Below are 21,683 nucleotides of genomic sequence, written 5' to 3' on the forward strand. Positions count from 1 at the left end.
TATACTGGACTCCAAGCCGACCATTCCTTCTTGAACCCCATAATGCCGATCTCCAGGCAGGGTAACAGCAAGTACAATCTTTTAACGTCTTTTGGTTTGACGTGGCCGGGGATCGAACCATCGACTTTCGGCTCTCCTGGCAGACACTCTACCCACAAGAACACGGAGGCGGTCTGGTCTATTAAACCACTGGTTCACGTAGACACACCGTAACAGTTTCACACCGGGATATACACAAATGTGAAGGGTTAACGCGCGACCACGCCCAACTGTTACGTTCCTGTTGTATATCCTATTTCAGAATCACAACAAGAGTGTCTCTGGAAACTGTTTCCTCAACATAACTGGTTCTATTGTTGGTACGCGCAGTTATCCAAGCGCTCTTAGCTATATAGATATCTGACAGACAATGCCCACTGTATCCGCAGCACGGAGAACGATAATGATTCTTAATGCCTGCGGTTGAAAAGGGAATCGACATGCTCTAAGTAAGATCTACAAAATACATGTCATGTCTGCACGGTATCTGACGAACTGGCCTGTACAGCTTAGTATTCAGAGCTTTATCATATGCAACCACCAGCATAAAACATAATGGTACAAAAGGTCTGGGATATGTGGTGGACAGTATGTACAAAGTGGAGAGATAAGATGAAACACAAACACAAGAACATTAATTTATGAAATTATACGCGGTATACAATTTTACATAAACATAAAAATTTCATTTAAAAAGTGAAAAGATAGACAAGTAGAAAGAAAAGACAGAAATACGTATATCTATTGATAGACGAACACATGAAATACCATGTACTATACATTGTATATATACGTGTAGATATAAACCCTATATAAACATCCATATTTTGTCAAATCAAAGAAAAATCTTTCAATAGTTAGGATGCATGTCCATGCAAAACACATGTTTATCGATAAAATGTTTTCATCTATCAGTGTATGCAGACACCATAAAAACGAGGTCTCCGATGTTTGCATTCCTAACTGTGGTGGGGGTCATTGGATGGAGAGGTTAGGCGATTCATGTTAGCCATACAGAACTAATTAGCCTGAGGCCCACTCAACGCATACCAGGATACCAACACCGGCCATCTGGTATTTGAATGTTTATACTCTCGTGAGCATCTATCATATATTGACACACACCATACACCACTGAGCTAAATCATCTGTCATTAGGGTGTTCTAAATGTTCACAAACTCCAGTGGATACCAATAAAACAAACAAAACGTGTAGTTTACATGATCAACAAAAATAGAAAAGTTATAAAAAGTTACGTGAAACTTTCCCTCGACTTAAAAGGCCATTAGCGAGCTACAAGGGCAATGTGGCTTCCGCCGAGGTAAGTTTGACAGATGGGACATTGTAAACAAACGTATGTACATATACGAGTTGAGTGGTGCAAATGAGCTCGCAACTTACCTTTGTAAAGAGACCTGGTCTTGTCAAAAGTTAGAGGTCGACGGCCAACACGGGACAGGATACTATCCACATCCACATTTGAAAACTTATCGTCTGCTTCACTTTCAACATCCGCCATTTTGAAATAGCGAGCCCCCCACACCCCTCCTCACTCGCTCCTCGCGGTACCGCGGTTCGGATGGAACTGCTTTTGTCTGCTGTGGTTGTGTTCCAATACTCCAATAAACAGCATGTGTAACAAACGTGCATCGAAAGGTTCCTTACATCGTCTCGAAATAACCTCGCATCTCTGGTAATATCAAAGGACTATAGAAAAGAGCACGTATGCACGTTCGGTGTAGCAGACGACAAGTTCTGGGAGGGGTGGAGCAGACGTCCCTCTGGAGCAGACGATCGGCAGAGGTAACTAAGAACGCCTCGATTGATATCAGGTTCGAAGGGGGGAAAGCTGGACCTGATGAACGGCCGGCGGAGACTGTGGCACACGGCAGCGGGTCAAGCTGGGCGAAGATGAGATAACTTTCACCGGATTCGCTTTCTGCCGCTCTCTTCCTTCATGGCGGGGATAGGCGCGGATCAGACACAAGTGCATTACTTTGGGCGTGTGCCAGCATTGAAAGGAAGAGGCTCACCAAACGTGCAGCTTGGGTGATTTCCTTACAGTTAGTCGTTGCTTCATCTGCTGTGTTTACTGCTGTGCATCTGCTAGAAGCATCACTCGTGCTCTGCTTGATGGAATGAGACAGACTTATGGTTGTATGCCTCTTTCACGTCTTCTTTAAAGAAAAGGGCAACATGTATGTGCATTTATGTCAGAGTTGAATAAATATCTTCATTTGTCTTTTTATTGCCTGGATGTCAGACTGCTTTATAGGGTAATAGATAGTGCATATCGTCAGGATATGCATGTTTGATGGAGATTGAGGATACCTTTGACTATTGATTATTCAGTTGAAGGAACGGTTAATGGTTAACGGGAATAAAATACGGAAATACTATCTGAATAGATCAAGAAGGAGTCATACACTTTTTTTTTCTTGCTGGGATCCCAATCTAGAATATACCCCTTTATCCCAAGCCCGTCACACACTGGGTTTTCGGGGGCAGGATAGACACCTTCTTTATCCAAAGCCCGTCACACACTGGGTTTTCTGGGGCAGGATAGACCCCTTCTTTATCCCAAGCCCGTCACACACTGGGTTTTCTGGGGCAGGATAGACCCCTTCTTTATCCCAAGCCCGTCACACACTGGGTTTTCTGGGGCAGGATAGACCCCTTCTTTATCCAAAGCCCGCCACACGGTGGGTATTTCGGGACAGAAAAATAACCTAGTACCTCATGAACATAATTACAATTCGTGATTTTGTTTCATCGAACCCCGATGGTGTGGGACGTTTATGCTGTCAACCACGTTTGTCGGGGCCGAAGTAGATTATGATATATAGCCACCATTGATAGTTAAAACGTTGCTGACTACCATCTTTATGAATATATCCACCCCCTTTAGAGCAGCCTTGATTATCCAGTGTAATATTGTTAATGTAATATACTCACCGGCAAAAGAAACGCGAATATCATACATGTTGGTTAATATATGAATTATTCATAGTCAAGAGATATTAGATTGGCCGATGCAGAAACGAACATTCTGTCATGTTGTGTGGACCGGGGTAGAATCGGTCTTCAGCAACCCATGCTTGCCGTGAAAGGCGGATGTGCTTGTCATAAAAGGTGACGAACGGGATCGCGTGTTCAGACTCGCTGACTTGGTTGATGCATGTCATCGTATCCCAGTTACGTGGATCGATGCTCATGATGTCAATCACTGGATTGTCTGGTCCAGACTCGATTATTTACAGACCGCTGTTACATTGCTGGAATATTGCGGAGCAACAAACAGACAAACAGAGATGCACCATTTGTCTCTCGCAGGATTAGCGCATAAAGTTTGGAAATCACGTGCAGCACATCATGATAAGAATATAGACTCTGTGGTCACACTCGCCTGATTGTGAGTTTTGTCACTAAGTGGAACACAATGGAAACATCTCTTCTTAATGTACATTCTTTTCTGTTTGTTCCTATGGTTCGCGTTTATTTTGGCGGTGAGTATACTTGTACATAAAATACGCTGGATTAGTGAGTGAGTGAGTGTGGATTTACGCCGCTTTTAGCAATATTCCAGCAATATCACGGCGGGGGACACCAGAAATGGGCTTCACACATTGTACCCATGTCGGGAATCGAATCCGGGTCTTCGGCGTGACGAGCGAACGCTTTAACCACTAGGCTACCCGACCGCCCCTTTAATGAAGTAGAAAGACAGAGTTATGTACAGACGTGATCAGCAACAGCAAATGTATAACACGAATGTCACATAACTTGGTTCAGACAACACCCCCTCCGTGGTCTAGTGAATAGAGCGGAAGGTCCGGTGTTCGATTCCCGGCCGCGTCATACCGAAAAACGTTAAAAGATGGTACTTGTTGTTACCCTGCTGGCGCTCACATGAAGGGACAAAAACAAGGACTTGTCGGCTCGGAGTATACTGTGTCTGACTGTTGTATTCATTATAAAATGCGGCATGGTATCTCAGTTGGTTATGACAAAATGCAAGAGAATAACCAGTCTTGTCTTAATGTTTTAAGGATTCGGCCCAAACATAAAGTAGTTCACTCAGCTTATGATGGGTCGCTTCACTGCAATGTGGAATCACTGCCGGGTTTCGATCGATGCCACAAGTGTTCTTGGAATCAGTTGTGAGACGATGGTTATATTGCTAGCAAACGGGCGACATCAGTCATCGGCATTTCATCCTTGTGTTACATGGATTCCCACAGAAACGATGTTGACTTAGAGTAACCTCCCCTGTTTGCAGCAGACGACCGATATATCGAGCAATGTGTCGCACGGGTATCATCGCTTGTACAGCTTGCCATCTGTATTTATTCTGTTGTTAACTTCAAGATAAGCGCAATTACTAAATATTTTCATATCACAACCAATATTACATCAACCAATTGGCCCAAATGTCGCGTTGTGGCGCTCTTGTTTAATAATGAATATACATATAGGTTGCTTTTGTACGGGCGACAAAGTCCCTTCTAGGATTCCATATGTAGGTGTTTGTAATAAAAGCACAGAACACAACACTGTTAACTTGATTGTTTGTTTTTGATCAGACATGCATCAGCCTATTACCAAGTCAGGGAGCAGGACCACCCGACCACCCGATCCCGTTAGTCGCCTCGACAAGCATGGGTTGCTGAAGACCAATTCTAACCGGACTCTTCACGGGTCTTTTTCATATGTGGAGTTAATGTTAATGAATGGTTTCACGCCGATTTTCCAGCAACATCATAACAGTGATATTAGAAATTGGATTCGAACATTGCCGGTCTTCGGATAATAGATTACCCGACATGCACGTTTGGCATTTTTCATACAATAAGCTGTAATGTCGTGACATAAATGAAATATTGTTCAAAGTGGCGTGATGTAAGGTGGCCGAGAGGGAAGATGGTTGTCGCTTTCTCGCCTCGCGCTATCTGTTTACCGCTTTCTCGTGGCGAAGTGAGGGCGAAGAAGCGGTATCACCTCTCGGCCACCATAGTGATGATAAACAAGCACTAAATCTACACTAGGCCAGTATGATCGGTGATAGTCCCTGATCCAACCAGTGATCGACTACACGTATCTGTTACGTCATCACGTTGTTTACCAGAGTGGGAGCAAGAGGGTGGAGTTCAGGTTGACGGTACAAAGATTTTCAGGAGGTGAGTTCATAGTGGTACATAGAAAATGGCATGAGACGTGGCGGTCGGTTTGGTAGCAGACCACGGCACAAGGTGGCTATACACTATAATTTTAATATTGAAGCATTAGCATATGCGGATGATTTAGCGTTGCTAGCTGAGAATGAAGCTGATCTCAGTTTACTGTTAGTTGATTTACATACTTGGTGTTGCTCAAATAAGATAGAGATCAATAAGGAAAAGTCTAAAATTGTCCATTTTAGAAACCCGTCTGTTATACAGACGAAGCATGTTTTTAATGTAGGATTTTAGACATTGCTGCTAAGTATAATTATCTTGGTCTACTGTTTACAGACCACTTAGATTTTACTGCAATGGAACGTTCAGCAGCGAAATCTCCTTATAGATATATTAAGACAATAGCGGTATGCATTTCCAAACCTATTTCAAATTTTGTGATAGTGTGGTGTGGTCAGTTCTTGACTACGGGGTGGCTATCTGGGGTAATTATGACGTATCCTAACGCCCCTAACGTCGCTATAAATGGGGACATGGGATGGATACCGCCTGTTGTCAGACAGTGGAAAAGTGTAGCAAGACAATGGTGTCGCCTTAAGAATATGCCTTGTAGGTTAAACAAACGTGTTTAACTTGGATGATAAATAGGCTGTACATATTGGTAAAAAATGGAATGGTTGGGTAATAAAGAAGTTTAGTAATATGGATTTAGGACACTTGTTAAATGCAACAGGTTTTATTGATAAATTTTCTGTTTTTACACAGGTGGAACAATGGTGTATGAATTCGAAAATATTACCCGTTGGAGTGATATGTTAAGAAAGGAAGAGGGGCGAAATGTGCTTAACAAATTGAGAATGTAGCGATGTTACAAGCAAGTCTATGGGACAGAATACTATGTTTCAAATAAGATGCCCAGAAACTATAGATCGACACTAGCCAAGTTTAGGTGTGGCGTGGCTCCTATTCGAGTGGAAACCGATGGGTACGAATGTGTACCTGTCCATAATAGAAAATGTTTTCACTGTTATGACAGCGTAGAAGACGGGGTCCATGTTTTGTTTCACTGCGTATTATACGACGATATGAGGGCAACTCTTTTAAATGAATGTATTGCTAAATCTTATGATTGTTTAGAAATACCTGATATCGACAAACTTTGTTTAATTTTCAGTGAATTCAGTTTGTGTTTTATATTGTCAAAGTCTGCTTTTCAATTCTTAATCGTAGAAAGCATCTTGTATATGGATAACGTTTTACTATATCATCTTTATAGCATTTATGTATAAATTTATGATAACTTCCATTGAATGGTTTCTATCTATGTCAAGGTGTACAAAGGTGTTTTATGTATGTACAGAGGTGAGGCACTAATAAACGATTGTCTGTCTATAAGCCAATCAGGAAACAGCAGTTCACCTATATTTGTAGGCTTCTGAAAACGAACGAATAATAAACTCTCGGTTAGTCAATCAAATACGAATGCGTCACTTCCAATTTATTTATAAGTAGAATGCTGACTATCTGGGTTAATAGTAATATGCTATATATGTAACATAGTGGGTCATTGGGGTATTTGTGTAGTAGAGCGTTCTTTAGACAAAACCTACACGTTTCCGTTTATGGTTTATTATTATATATGCATCAGATGATAACTCCACACCAAATGACGGTACCTCCCGACACTGCGTCGACCCTGAACACAACTCCTCGATCTTTAAACCAGGTGGAGAGATTAATAACTTAACATTGTATTTATGAAGAGGTTACTACTCGCGTCTCCCCGCACGCCCCCCATTCGTAACCTGGCAACAGGACATTCAATCGTCACCCTCCTCACTTCCGTAACCAAGCAAGGACACCAGACACACCTTTGCCCAGCCTGCAAGAAGACTCGCCCTCCATTCGTCAACACTCGCTCCTTTACGTAGCCTGCAAGAAGACTCGCCCTCCATTCGTCAACACTCGCTCATTTACGTAGCCTGCAAGAAGACTCGCCCTCCATTCGTCAACACTCGTCCCTTTACGTAGCCTGCAAGAAGACTCGCCCTCCATTCGTCAACACTCGCTCCTTTACGTAGCCTGCAAGAAGACTCGCCCTCCATTCGTCAACACTCGCTCCTCTACATAGCCTGCAAGAAGACTCGCCCTCCATTCGTCAACACTCGCTCCTCTACGTAGCCTGCAAGAAGACTCGCCCTCCGTTCGTCAACACTCGCTCCTTTACGTAGCCTGCAAGAAGACTCGCCCTCCATTCGTCAACACACGTCCCTTTAGTAGCCTGCAAGAAGACTCGCCCTCGGTCAACACTCGTCCCTTTACGTAGCCTGCAAGAAGACACGCCCTCCATTCGTCAACACTCGCTCCTCTACGTAGCCTGCAAGAAAACTGGCACTTTATTCTTCACCACTCGCCCGTTTCGCTAACCTTCGAAAAGACTATCCCCAACCGATGATAGTCATAAACATCTTCGTAAAATGCACTATTCAGAATGCACACAGAACTACAATCCATCCTTGCTATTTTGTGTTGAGTGAGTTGGTGTAAGAACAGTATTTCAATTCCACCACGGCGTGTCAGCTTAATGTTTCCAGAAAGTCCGAAGTGAGACGTGGATGCATTCATCGCCGATTTATACCTATGATCATAAGCTTCAGCTTCAGTAACGTGACAGTTGGGAAGTTCACACATTGCACCGATGATAATAATCCAATCTCATCAAAGTCTCATCAAGTCTCAGGTGACCCGTAATGGGATGCCCTCAGATCTTTGTTCAGCGGTTGCAAGAACTTAGATCTGATTTTAGTGACACTGATGGGAATAGAACTGGGTTGTGGGAGCTTCAGGCGAACACTGTGATCACATGTTGCGGCGGTGAAGCATGCACCCAATAGCACTGAGACAATGTTCCTTGTGTGTTGATCACATTTGCCAACCTCCGTCGTTCAACTCTCTGCACTAGTTTGTTTGTTGTTTAACGCCACACAATATTCCAGCTCTATGGCGGTGGTCTGTAAATAATCGACTCTTGAGCAGATAAGTCAGTGATAGATGTCATCAGCATCGATAAACTCTCTGTATGCTGGAGGCCTATTCAGACCCGGAATCCCAGTGTTAACGTTATTGACTTGAACGTGGCGCTTGATAGATACATTACAAATCACTAGATGTAGATGGGTCGCAGGAAACACTGACGCAAGCTGAACGTGAATGGTTGACTTTTTGAGGATTTCAACCCATATAGTATCGAACCTAGGCTTTGTTCATATTGATCAACGCATCAACCACTTCCCTATCAATCGCTTTGAGTCGTTTTTTCCCCCAAATTATAGCTGTGCCATCTCGTTTAAGCCCGAACCAGCATGGTAGCATACATCATTATAATGACTGCCTCATTATCCCTCACGCTTCCCGAGTCTTTGCAGAGTTGCTTCCCCTGGTGGTCTGACGTGTCGCGGCCCAGATATTTTATGGCCGCACCGTTTTATTCCCTTGGCTTCACATGACCCTGTGGTTTAGGAGCTGCAATTCGATGTGCACAGTTGCGTCCCTTGGATGTGCCAGGATCTGCTGGTCATCTTCCAGTGCCTAATTCTCTTTGAGCATCCTCCTCTATGTTTTTACACTTAACCTGTTGAAAACGTCAATGACTTGCCTCAATTTGATCGTCTACCTGTTCAAAGCTAACATGCCGTGATATAACTGAAATACTGTTAACATCAGTTGAACTCAGCTATTATATTGACTGGTGTCAATTATTCGCGGCTCTGGCGGTTGTGTAAAAAGCTTTGATATCAGTTTCATTTTGGATGGTAAATGTACGGTATTGGGAATGCACATTGTATTGAAATAGCCTTGAGCCCTGAGCTTCAATTTATACCTCAAGTGTTGGGAACACTTACAAAGTTCTCATCTACGCGAGTGTTAGATTCTGATTTTCTGTAACTTAAATTATCATTTTGATATTGACCTGTCTCAGGAATTTGTCCAGATCTCCGATGGTAATTTTTGACGCGATAACCGTGAAACAACGATAAATACCGAAAACGACTTCCTTGTGGTCAACCTAGTATCTCTTCCACAGGCCAGCAGGATGTGACGATTCGTCACCACTGACATCGTTCATTCAGCAAAACATACATGTGTGTTTATCGTCCATTCTAAACAGTCTTCACTTTTCGATGAACATATGCCATGAAAATACAGAAGCCTTTTTAGTGAAGCCATACTGATATTGATATTTTATGTTACTAACTCATATTGTGTTATACAACCAATGTAGCAAGTATTCTACTTTTCATATCCGATATTGTGTAACACAACCAATGTAGCAAGTATTTTACTTTTCATATCCGATATTTTGTTATACAACCAATATAGCAAGTATTCTACTTTTCATATCCGATATTGTGTTACACAACCAGTGCAGCAGGTATTCTACTTTTGATATCCGATATTGTGTTACACAACCAATGCAGCAAGTATTCTACTTTTCATATCCGATATTGTGTTTAAACAACCAGTGCAGCAAGTATTCTTCTTTTCATATCCGATATTGTGTTACACAACCAATGCAGCAAGTATTCGATGTCGATGTATATTCTTGTTGATCATAGCACTTGAGATATACATTGCTTGTTAACATGTTTGCATGTATATTCAAACTAAGAACTAAAGGGAACGTATTTATTAAGCATGGAGTATTTGGCTGGAATATTACTAAAAGCGTCGTAAAATCACTCAACATTCTCCGAATGGACCATTTCTGGACCAGTTCTGCAAATCGAGCTTTCGCTCTACTTATATTGAAGGATGCAGTATAGCACTTAAGTTGTAGGACTATAATTATGGCGTGGTCCACAGTACAGTTTGGAACAGCAGTCTGGGGAACACATCGTCCATCAATGCTGTGCGGGGGCGGTCGGGTAGCATAGTGGTTAAAGCGTTCGCTCGTCACGCCGAAGACCCGGGTTCGAATCCCGACATGGGTACAATGTGTTAAGCCCATTTCTGGTGTCCCCCGCCGTGTTATTGCTGGAATATTGCTAAAAGCGGCGTAAAACCATACTCACTCACTCACTCAATGCTGTGCAACAGAGAGCATCCAATGGTATTTTATGTTTTTTTGTTTGTTTGTTGTTTAACGCCACACTCAGCAAAAGTTCAGCTGTATGACGGCGGTCTGTAAATAATCGAGTCTTGACCAGAAAATCTAGTGACTGACATCATGAGCATTGATCTACGCAATTGGTATGCGATGACATGCATCAACCAAGTCAGCGCGTCTGACCACCCGATCCCGTTAGTCGCCTCGAACGACAAGTATTGTCGCCTTTTACAGAAAGCATGGGTTTCTGAAGACCTATTCTAACCCGGATCTTCACGGGTGGTATTTTATGGCGCTACAGACAAACAATGCAGAATGTACGTCAGTTTAAAGGACAGGACTTTATATAACACAACCAACTGACGCGGAAAATCGCAATTTTAGAATCCATGCTAAATATCGAGAACTTGGAGTGGGATATTGTATGCATCTTGATAATGACCTCCATCCCAGTTACATCAAATCTGAAGTTAGTGACCTCACAAAATTTTAAACAAGATTGATAACTGCCGTACAACAAGCTGACAGTCAAAGAGGGAGGGGGGGGGGGGGGGGGAGGCAAGCTTCGCGTTCACAGCACTTTTCAGATAAGCTTCGGCGCAGAGTATAATGATATCGCCATGTTCAGTGTACGAGCCTTTGCTGTGTTAAGGTGTAGTCGAGTCAGTACCATGGGAGACCGGGCGATGTTTAAATCTACGTGTGAATGACAGAGTGCGTGTTGTAGTGTTCTGATCATTTTGTAGACGAATACCATGTTTCATTACACTGTCCACCTTATCACGATGTATGTCAAATTGTATTACAAGATGTGTTATTTTATGTCCAGGTTTTATTTTAGCACTGTGAAAAGCTCACGTTTAATTTGTGGTTAGTGTCAAAACTTGCAAACATATCTCAAACAAGTGTTTTAAATGATACAGGTAAGCTATCGCTACATTTTCCGTATATATTTATTTTGTCCAGCTCCATATGTATTCTATCATTTCTTTGATTCTATTGTTGTTGTATATATTTTGTACTCAGTACTTACTTTTTCTTTTTCACAATTTTTTAATCTGTTTTAAAATGTTTTGTATATCAAATGAGACGAGAAATTGTAATCAGATATCTGTCGCCGATGACCTGACAGTTGGCAAAGGGCGATAACTCATCAAGGAATAGTCAGCGAAACAAGTGCAGTCACTGTGGTATTTCTGTGGCCCAATGTCGCTCTTTAACTACTACTACTACTACTACTACTACTACTACTACTTCTGACACTACTACTACTACTACTACATTGATGTCATTCGTTATATTAGAACATATTTGATAATCCCGACCTGTAATTTAAGCCCTTTTACTGACCGAGTGAGCACTGGATACCGAATGCCAATGCGCCTAAACTATAATTAATTAGTCACAATATTCACTGATCACGCATACAACTTTTTAACCCTGTTAGATTCTCAATACAGCAAATTCACAATGCCAGATTCTAAGGGAATATGATGTAATTATATTTTACTTTCCTTACATTTTTAAGTTTACCGACACAAACAACACGTCAAATAATGTTATGACCAACATTCGCCTGCGGTGACTGAGGTGATCGGCTCAGCTGTCAGGATTGTAATAACTCATTAGGGCTCAGGCCTGACGGAGATAAATTGTTCTTGTAGTTAAGTGAACAGTATTTTACTGTGTTCTTTCCCTGTCTCGCAGTGAAATGATCTTAATGGACCGGACATGACGTTCCCAGTTATTTCTATGGCTGTTGGAGACAAATATCGCACCTGTTTAGATCGACCATACAAACCCTTTGAAGTGATGATAGAATAATCAAAGTGTTAAGATTGCTTCTTCTTGTAGATAATATCTTTTTTATACTTTTCATTATCATGGAATCTTAACACCATTGCAAATAGAAGAAAAGGTTTGTCTGATATTGGGCTGTATTATTCAGAAACGCCGTGCTTTGAAGAGGTTAATTGTGAAGCTGCCATTAGCAATGTAAACAACCTTTTCTGATGATCGCGTGCTGCACGTGAAGCATGTGGGGCACGTGGCAGTTACAGTTCGTGACTTTGTGACAAACAGGACCAGGGCTATACACGTGTACATGGAATCGCGTGTCATTTCGTTTAATGGGTGGGTGACTTTGACTTAACACCGCCTTCAACAGTGTTACAAATAGTTACAGGATGTGTTATCTTAATATTGATGGAAAGCCCAAAGTGCCAAAGCGTCGACTACGAGTAGAGTATTGTAAACAACTCCATGGCCATTGCATGGCACGGGTGGCCCAGTCGTCTTAGACGCCGCAATTGGCTGTGCAGAGTTGCGCCCCTTGGGCACACTGGAAACTTGTGACCGTAGGTTCGAATCCCGGTTCGCCCCGATTATGTTTTTAGGTCTGTCAGCACCATACCCGTGTCATGGGTTTCACCAAAGTGTTAAACGTCTGAAACCTTTATAATTTCAGGCTGTCCTAAAACTTAAGCGGACACTGCATGATATAACTGGAATACTGTTCAAAGCGGCGTTAAACCCAACTCTCTCCCTTACTAATGGCGTGTGCTGGCTGTGGCTCGGTTGGTTACAATGTGGAGTTATCTGACCTGGCTGATGGAATGCATCGTGTCCCAATGGCGTGGAACGTTGCTCATGCTATCGTCCACTAGTTTGCACGGATTATTTACAGTTCGCCGTTATACAGCTGAAGGTCGTTCACTGCGGCGCAAAACAACCTGTCAGTTACTCGTTCATTCGTGTTATGTAATAAAGGATCAATGAATGTTCTTATTAACATACAGATGAAGTATTTCTTCTCTTTGGGAAGAAGCCAAACACTGTTTTGATGACCCAAAACAAACATTCCTCGCTATATTCAGTTAACAATTACTTTTTTTTCGATAAAAATTATGTTTCCCCAGTATTTACTGGAACACATGATTTTACAAGACCATCAAATGGTCTTTTGCTCATAGTAAAATGATATATGCATGTTTAGCAAACTTCCAGCAATATCACAGCGGGGTACACCAGAATTCGGTTTTACACATTGAAATCGTGGGGAATCGAGCCTAGGCCTTCGTGTAACGAGCGCACGCTTTAACCACTTGGCTACCCACCACCTTGTTGGTATCTTTAGGTTTCTCGCGGATTAACAGATTTATGCTTTAGCAATATTATATCGATTCTTAGTCAATTGCGAGGTGAATAAATCCGAGAAACAACATGATCCGACAGAGATGGTGTTTATTCACATACATACATACATACATAATACCCTGTGATCAGCTTTATCCAATATAAGTGAACACCAGTGCCTCCGGCTCGTGGTATAAAACCTGACGCGGGAGGCATAAAACCCAGGTACCCCTCGTGATCCTGCTACAACTTATAATGCATCTTTGCGTAATCTAGATAACTACCACACATTCAATCTTTTTAACGCCAATAGGTAACAAACTCTGTATCTGGTTGGAGGGATCGACAATTTTGTCTTCGATCTTCCGTAAAACATAACACAGGTCATATTTGATTTATTGATTGAAACGTGTGTTTGTGGAGACTGGTGTCCCTATTCCTAAACACCGGGTGGTGAATGAAGAAAATTTAAAACTGCAGTCAACGTTGAGCACTGACAAAGGGAGATAACCCCGTGGATCATCGCAATACCATCGATTCAGTGAAGAGTCACACGATATAGTCAGGCAATGACGACTACATTGATGCAGCCCGGCGTCCATTCAGCCTTTTATTACCTCTTGCTTATTGTCCTGGACCCGGTTCCACAAAGCAATCTTAGCGGTAAGATTATCGTAACTCCAATCCTTTAACATAGGGTTACGGCAGTCGTAGCGCTAAGATCGCTTTGTGGAACGGGTCACTGGTCTCCTATAACTTGTATTGTCTCAAGTAACTTGACATATTTTATGACAAGAATGGAACATGCTCGTGAAGACTTATGGATTCTGTGGTTTAAATTCAATGGATAAAACCCCTCGAATTCAGCCCATTACAACCCCGCACTTTGTTTTTTACAACTTGATCTAAACAGGTCTCTAAATTCCTTTCTAAACTGGGAGTTACAAAGTCCGTACACAACAGGATTGGCGCAGTTGTTGACCAAATAGGATCGGAGAAATATATTTACAGCCACTTCTTCCGGTCCGCTTAAATTCGGATAAAACGTGGCTCCAATCCGTAATCGAATGATCCCTATGATGAGAAAGGGGAGAAAACTTAAGATATAAACCATAGTTATGGCGAATAACATAACAGTTGTTTTTCCGGGGCGTAATTTGCCTTTACTGAGTTTGAAGGTCGAGAGTGCGGGTAGTCTGCCCTTGAGTAACGTCGCGGCGCTGCTGGCGCTGTCATTGCTTGGAATACCGGCAGGTGGCGTTGTTGGCGAAGTGGGCAATGTCGGTATGGGTGACGCTGGCGTTGAGTCGTTATTTGTGATGCTTGCACTCTCGTTACGTAATTTCGTAACATGCGATGACGTACAAGCGCCGCGCTGTTTCTTCATCCTTTTTCTCTTGATTATCTCCCTTCCTATCATAATATACAACGCCGTCATCGCGACTGCGATGACACAGAACGCTACCCACAGGTAGATCATAAACGCCAGGGGATAGGGGGTCGTGGAATATTTATGTTCCACCTGACACATCACGCCTGTTATGACGGGGCCCCCGGGGATCGGAATATCCACGTATTTCGGTCCGTAAATCACGAGAGCTGGCCATGACACACCAACTCCCACAATCACAGAAACGCCACATGCGATCTTAGATCCTCGGATGCTGATTGGCTGATCATGAGGCAAGCATATCCTAATAAAACGATCGATGGCCACAACAAGGAGCACGAAAACTGAAGCATTGTTCATGGTGTACGTGGTGAAACGGGATATTTTACAAATGACACTGTTACTGAAGTAATAAAAGTTGACCATGAGGGCTATCTCCGTTGGCATGGTGATGAGACAGTTGCATAAATCCAATACGGCGAGGCATAACAAAAAGCACTTGGTGGTCGTCCTCGGCCATCGAAAGGCGTAGATAAAAATGGCGATAGGGTTTCCGATAATCCCGATAGTCATAAGCACGACAGTGTACGCTATGACAGGTGCCAACAGAATGGATTTCTTATCGTTGAGAGATTGTAAAATTATCATTGGATCAAGTGCATGGGCAAGTGTCGAGTTATCCCCCTTTATCGTGTCATTGAAAGACGGTAATTCATAAGCCGCCATCTTGGAACGGATTTGTTGTGGTAACGGCTTCTGCTGGATTACGACCTGAAACAGAGAATGTAAATGTCAATATAATGAAAGATTATGTCCTGTCGAGCGACTGATAACAATTTATAATAACCCCGGCTTATTAGTTACTGTGTCAGTAATGATGCCAGATGTTCACGAGATGTGCAGGGCAGGCCCTTCTGCGAGTATGATTGACTGGGCACCTGTCTAACGAGACGAGTGTTGGAGACAGCCGGTGGTCGCTTCCTCCTAGGCTGCGATTGGAGGACACTGTAACACTCATTGGTCCTCGGTATTGAGTGAAAATATATAGCGGACTACGTGAAGTAATAGTTTGTGAAGTAATAGTTCTCTCACCAATTTACTTTAGAATCGTTTATAGTTTCATCCCAAACTTTCTCCATGTTTCCATGTTTATTTACATTCGTAATTATAACGATGCTACGCATGTTTTCCTATACCAGCATATGGCACCGACTTGTACCGCGTGTTCAGGCCACACGCCTGTTGACTAAAAGCGCAAAGCTTGCTACGCGAACCAACAGTGGAACCACTTTAGTACTATAAATGATCAGTTCAGTTTTTTTCACTTTTGAATACTCTAAATTTTGATTTGAAGGAAGTGTATATGTATTTCATGGAAACACGGGGTAGTAATTACATTTATATTCTAAATATGATGACACTACCACTACTGCTACTACAACTTCCACCACCACAACAACGTTAAACAACAAACAAACAAACAAATTTTCGTAAGAGGCGAGTGACGGCATCGGGTGATCAGGCTCGCTGATTTGATTGACGCATGTCATCGTATCCCAGTTGCGTGCGTTGGTGCTCATGATGTCAATCAGTGGATTGTCTGGTCCAGACCCGATTATTTACAGACCGCCGTCATATAGCTGGAATATTGCTGTGTGCGGCGTTAAACAACAAACATACAAAAATACAAACTAAACATGGCATTGTATCCCAGTTGCGTGGATCCATGCTCATTATGACATTCACTGGAATGTTTGGTCCAGACTCGATTATTTACAGACCGCCGTCATATAGCTGGAATATTGCTGAGTACGACGTTAAACAACAAACAAACAAAACATGGCGTTGTGTCCCAATTGCGTAGATCGATGTTCATGATGTCAATCACTGGATTGTCTGGTCCAGTCATATAGCCGTCCGCCGTCCTATAGCTGGCATATTGCTGAGTGCGACGTGAAACGACAAGCAAACAAAAGTTACTGATAACCTATGCCGGTCGTCAGAGGCGATCATATGGATCGTGTAGTTAGGCTCGATGGCGTGGCTGTTTGTGTGCCTTTATAGCCGACGGCGTAAATCGTTTATTACAAATCCGATCAATTCATTATCTACAGGCCGCCGTCATATACTATTGCTCAGTGTGGCACATATATATCTGCCTGTATCTACCTGTATCTGCCTGAGGAATATGACATTGGGTTTCAATTCTTGCCCATGAATAGGTGGAATACTGCTTAGTGCGGCGTTAAACAAAAAACAAACAAACAAAATTTGCCTTGGAAGATATCACTCGGTTAATAAACATACAGCTGTATTACACATCGTGTATACCAAAGCGCGTGCTTATGTACTACAAGTTTCACGAACAAAAGTTAATATTGAAAACTCTCAACAACCTTTTCCTTTTTCAACGACATTCGTAGATCACTGAGAGGAGCTTATGACCGCAGCCACCCCGTTGCTACGCTGACGTCACACGGCATTGTTTCGCCGGTGGATCTGGTAACACAATTCCACAATTTACGTCATAGGGAATTGTGACGTGGTTGTAAACTTTTGGTGCAGGGCCGCTCCACAAGGCGATCGTAGCGAAACTCGTACGTGTCTACATACTGACAGTAGTGGGTGACCCCACCTAGATGTACACTACCAAGCTGCCTGTCTTTCATATCCCGACCTCAAGCGGTAGTCATCGGGAGCTCATCTAGCCTTAGAATGATTCAAACACACACCCAAATTAAAGTTCTCAGAACGTTTATATTAATCCATTTTCAGAATCCAGCGGGTCTTGATTTCTTTCCAATTCTAGCCTCACTGATACTTGGGCCGTTGTATGGTATCAAATTAATACGTGTCAACTTTTGACGTGTTTACAGTATTATACTGTTAAACTAAATTGGATTATGTTGTGGATCACGTAGATGACTGCCTATTCACAGACGACATTGAAATTCTATAAAAGTTGTGAACGGCAAGTAATAGATAACTTATTAAACTCGCTCCCCTGTAATATCTATTCTATGAAACGCGTGAATAGTTCTGGTATCTGAGAGGCGAAATTGGTATAACACGGGAGCTCGTTTAGTATTCTATATACATCAATAACCTCATTGTGAGACGAGAAGAGAGTAATGAGACACAATGACATTTCAGAATTGAGACTTGGACGACTCTTTCAAATCTCATCTTTGTCAGACATTGTTTGATATATACAAATTAAAGCACATGCCATTATACAGCTTGAAAGGCAATATGCTTGTTTTACAACCATGCCCTGGCTTCTACCGTATAGAGTAGAGATACAATAAGGGGCTGCGTAATGTATCCGATAGCACAACTGACATTAGCAATATATGTCACACGAATGTACTGACATCTAGCGTTTTACACAATGTGGACATTCAGACTTCTTATCGGGGAAACATGTGAACACATTAACACTATGTATGTATTAACTGATCGTAGATTATTTTATAGCAGACCCTCAAGAAGGAGGTGCAATTCTTCAGCCTGCACGTTATTAGATTCCCAAAACGTACGAAAGTTTCAATGTTGTCTGGCTTTGTCCATTTCTGTGAGACAATAAAACAAATAGTTTTCTGTCTGTATTAAACTATGATTTGACACTCCTCCTCCTCCACCTACTGCTACTACTACTACTACTACTACTACTACTACTACTAAACGCTACTAATGCCATTTATATTGCGCTATATTGGGTATATTCAAAGCGTAACATTCCTATCACCCCCTTCAATGGATCAGTTTGCACTCGATTTTCATTCTCAGCTCCCTTGGGAGTATACAACGTAAGCTACCTGGGAAGCTCTGGAAAGTTAAATCACATTACCACCTCATCCTACAAGGTACCCATTCTCTGCTGGGTGAACAGAGGCACATATCGAACAAATTCACTTGCCCAAGGACACACCTCATGTGCATCCTCGCCGCGAATAGCTGCAAAATTGCTGATGCGGCGTGAAGCAATATTCACTCACTCACTCACTCACCCAGTGAGTGCTTCAGTGTGGGGCAGGACCGAAACTCTCGGGAGTCAAGCTGCCGAACACGTTCCCTCTACCAACCTTTCTCCCCTACTAACGTTGTTCAATTTCACTTAATCTGTGACCTATACGTCACTCTCATATGAAACTATTTTTAACCTACTTCTTGGGAAATCCGACTGAATGAAAACAAATGCAAATAAAGAATGGCAATTGACTATAGATATCTGGTTTGTCTCTTTCGAACATGTAGTTATGCCCGTGAAGATCCGGGGTAGAAAAGGTCTTCAGCAACCCATGCTTGCCGTAAACAGCGACTATACATGTACTTGTCGTGAGAGGCGACTAACGGGATCGGGTGGTGACGCTCGCTGACTTGGTTGATGCATGTCATGGTATCCCATTTGCGTGGATCGATGCTCATGATGTCAATCACTGGACTGTCTTGTCCAGACTCGATTATTTACAGACCGTCGTCATACAGCTGGAACATGGCTGAGCGCGGCGTAAAACAACAAAAGATCAAACAAAAAACATGCAGTTATGCCATCATAGATGCAGCTGTACACTACATTCTGCATGGCCCAATACACTCTCCGAAGTTTAGTTCATTTTTATTTGAACTGAGAACCTTTCCAAACGCTTGTCAGTTACTTTAAGGGCGTACCCCTAGTTCGGATCCATCTTTAGGAGGTAACGAAATTACTAACCAATTAAACCAAAGTTCAGTTTCAGTTGTGATGAACCTCGCCTGACTGCAATGGAAATGCAGTGACATCACTACCACCCCTGTTAAAATTGACAATTTCAGGCTATGTATTTCAACAGTGAATTTTGTTAATCTGTTAATCAGATTTCACGGTGGTCGTCAATAATTCAAGAATCTATTTCAAAAGCGTTTTGCTCATATACATGAAGTTGCTCGCTCTATCAGGTGTCGGCTGATAACATGTTTGAATAGGAATTGGTCTCTAGGGTTTTATAGGCTTCGCCTGTCTCGGACTGTTATTGTAACTGTCCCTTGAGTTCCATCATAATGAAAGTAAGACGAAGAAGTGGTGTTGTGACAATTCAAAAAGTTACAGAGACTGCGATCTTCCTTCCTCGTTATTTATTTCTCTGTGGAACTTCGTTGTTATCGAAATCCCAAACGCTACATTTTGTATAACTGCCTCATGTCGAAACAGTCCCAACTAATGTTGGAACACAGACATAGACAGCTTGATATTTATCTAATTTCGACCTGAAGCCATGTGATATAGATGACCGCACGATCTCATCAGTGGAATAATTACCCTGCGATGGATACGGTAATTCAATCTGACTTCTGAAGCATTTTACACGGTAAATATATAAACGGATGTGAACTTCAGTCGTGTTTAGCTCCATGCAGCTGCCGTGATCCACGCTCATACAAACAGGCGTGTAGGTAATGGAGAAATCATAGGCGGAATCAATAGATTCCAGTGATTTCTCCCACTTAAACCCTGTTATGGTTTATGTAATAATGTATGTATGACTTTGCATAATGACCAATGATTGATTCAGTTTTACATGGTAAACTGCACGTTCAGAATGGTAAGTGAATTCCTGGTTCAGAATAAACTGCAAGAACACTAGCGTGACGTCAACACAATAGTTTCACGACGGGTTATCACGTGACTCAACCCAAAAACGTACTAGAATCTGTACTTTACTAAGAAAGTGTTATCCCAAATATAACATTAGTTACATTTCGTGAGAAGTTAGATTTCTTTGTAATATATGATAGATTTGAGTGCTACAGATTTTGTTGACGACGCTGTATTTACTCTTGAAGATAATACAACATGTGTTGTGATATAACTCACCGTATGGCAATAGTTTGGAAACAGTGTCGAATCTTACCTGCAGTTCTGTGTCCTGAGAATATAAGAGCACACACGTTGTGAACTAACCCCTTGAAACCGCTGCCTGTACGAAGGCTTATACAGAATAGATGTTATTATCTGTCAATCAGACAACTAACGGTTAACGTCAGGGTCCTCGCTATACCGCACTCAGCTATTAAATGGCATTGTAAGTTTAATGACAAGGCCCGTCTGTTAAAAACTATCAGTGTTAGGGTTGACATAATGTAAAACAGCATATGGTACAGCAATGAAAATATAGATCCGTGTCCCAAACGTCGGGTTATAACGAGGATGATTGAGATTAATTGCCTGTACTGTAATTATTAATGTTTGTGATGGTTGATATAAATCACAACTGGCGGCAGTAGACAACCTAATACAATTCGTGATGTAAATATCAACGGCAATCACGTGCTATCGTATGTCGCGAAGTACACACTGTCAGCGTCCCATAAAAACAACAACAAAACGTTATATCTCGTGTTGCATTTCGCATAATATAAAAGTAAAGAATGTGTTAGGTAATCGGAGACGTTGAGTATTGATTTTGTATTCTGGAAGGGAAACACGAGTGACGTGCACATGTAAAATAATCCTCAAGTCCGATGGATACAAGAAAGGGTTGCGAGGTCTGACAGAGTTTGGGGGCCATTACAGATCTCACAGACAATTGAAATTCAGCTGATCTCATTAACATGCGTCTATGCCAAATTAATATATTATAATTACTGCAAATTCATATACCGACCAATCTGGTTTGGTTTCTACTTGCAGGAATTGGAGCTGATAGAATTAGTCCAGCTAGGTGCCAGTTGATTATTATGACAAATAGCAGTGTGTGTGCCAATTATGATTATTCAAAGAGCTTTCAGTTTTCAAAAGTGAAGTCATCCAATATCTTTTAATTTAATAAGTTTTCATATAGCTCTTCAAGATATTTT

At 42.0% G+C, this 21,683-nt stretch overlaps 2 protein-coding genes across 3 annotated transcripts in view; both read right to left on the reverse strand.

The window, feature by feature from the left end:
* Positions 1–2,114, reverse strand: part of LOC139473502 (cylicin-1-like) — a 90,784-nt gene extending 88,670 nt beyond the window's left edge. Inside the window, exon 1 of the mRNA XM_071256125.1 lies at positions 1,442–2,114. Coding sequence (XP_071112226.1) covers positions 1,442–1,559 — 118 coding nt within the window. The 5' untranslated portion in view covers positions 1,560–2,114. The remainder of the gene's footprint in view (positions 1–1,441) is intronic.
* A 12,184-nt stretch (positions 2,115–14,298) lies between these two features.
* LOC139460656 (G-protein coupled receptor 84-like) overlaps positions 14,299–21,683 on the reverse strand; it is a 33,202-nt gene continuing 25,817 nt past the window's right edge. For both annotated transcript variants that reach the window (XM_071242131.1, XM_071242141.1), the window contains exon 2: positions 14,299–15,617. In XM_071242131.1, the coding sequence (XP_071098232.1) occupies positions 14,328–15,617 (1,290 nt within the window). In that variant the 3' untranslated portion in view covers positions 14,299–14,327. The remainder of the gene's footprint in view (positions 15,618–21,683) is intronic.

This window comes from Haliotis cracherodii, unplaced genomic scaffold, assembly GCF_022045235.1.
Source record: "Haliotis cracherodii isolate W230 unplaced genomic scaffold, xgHalCrac1.p SCAF_1, whole genome shotgun sequence".
Lineage (NCBI taxonomy): Eukaryota > Metazoa > Mollusca > Gastropoda > Lepetellida > Haliotidae > Haliotis > Haliotis cracherodii.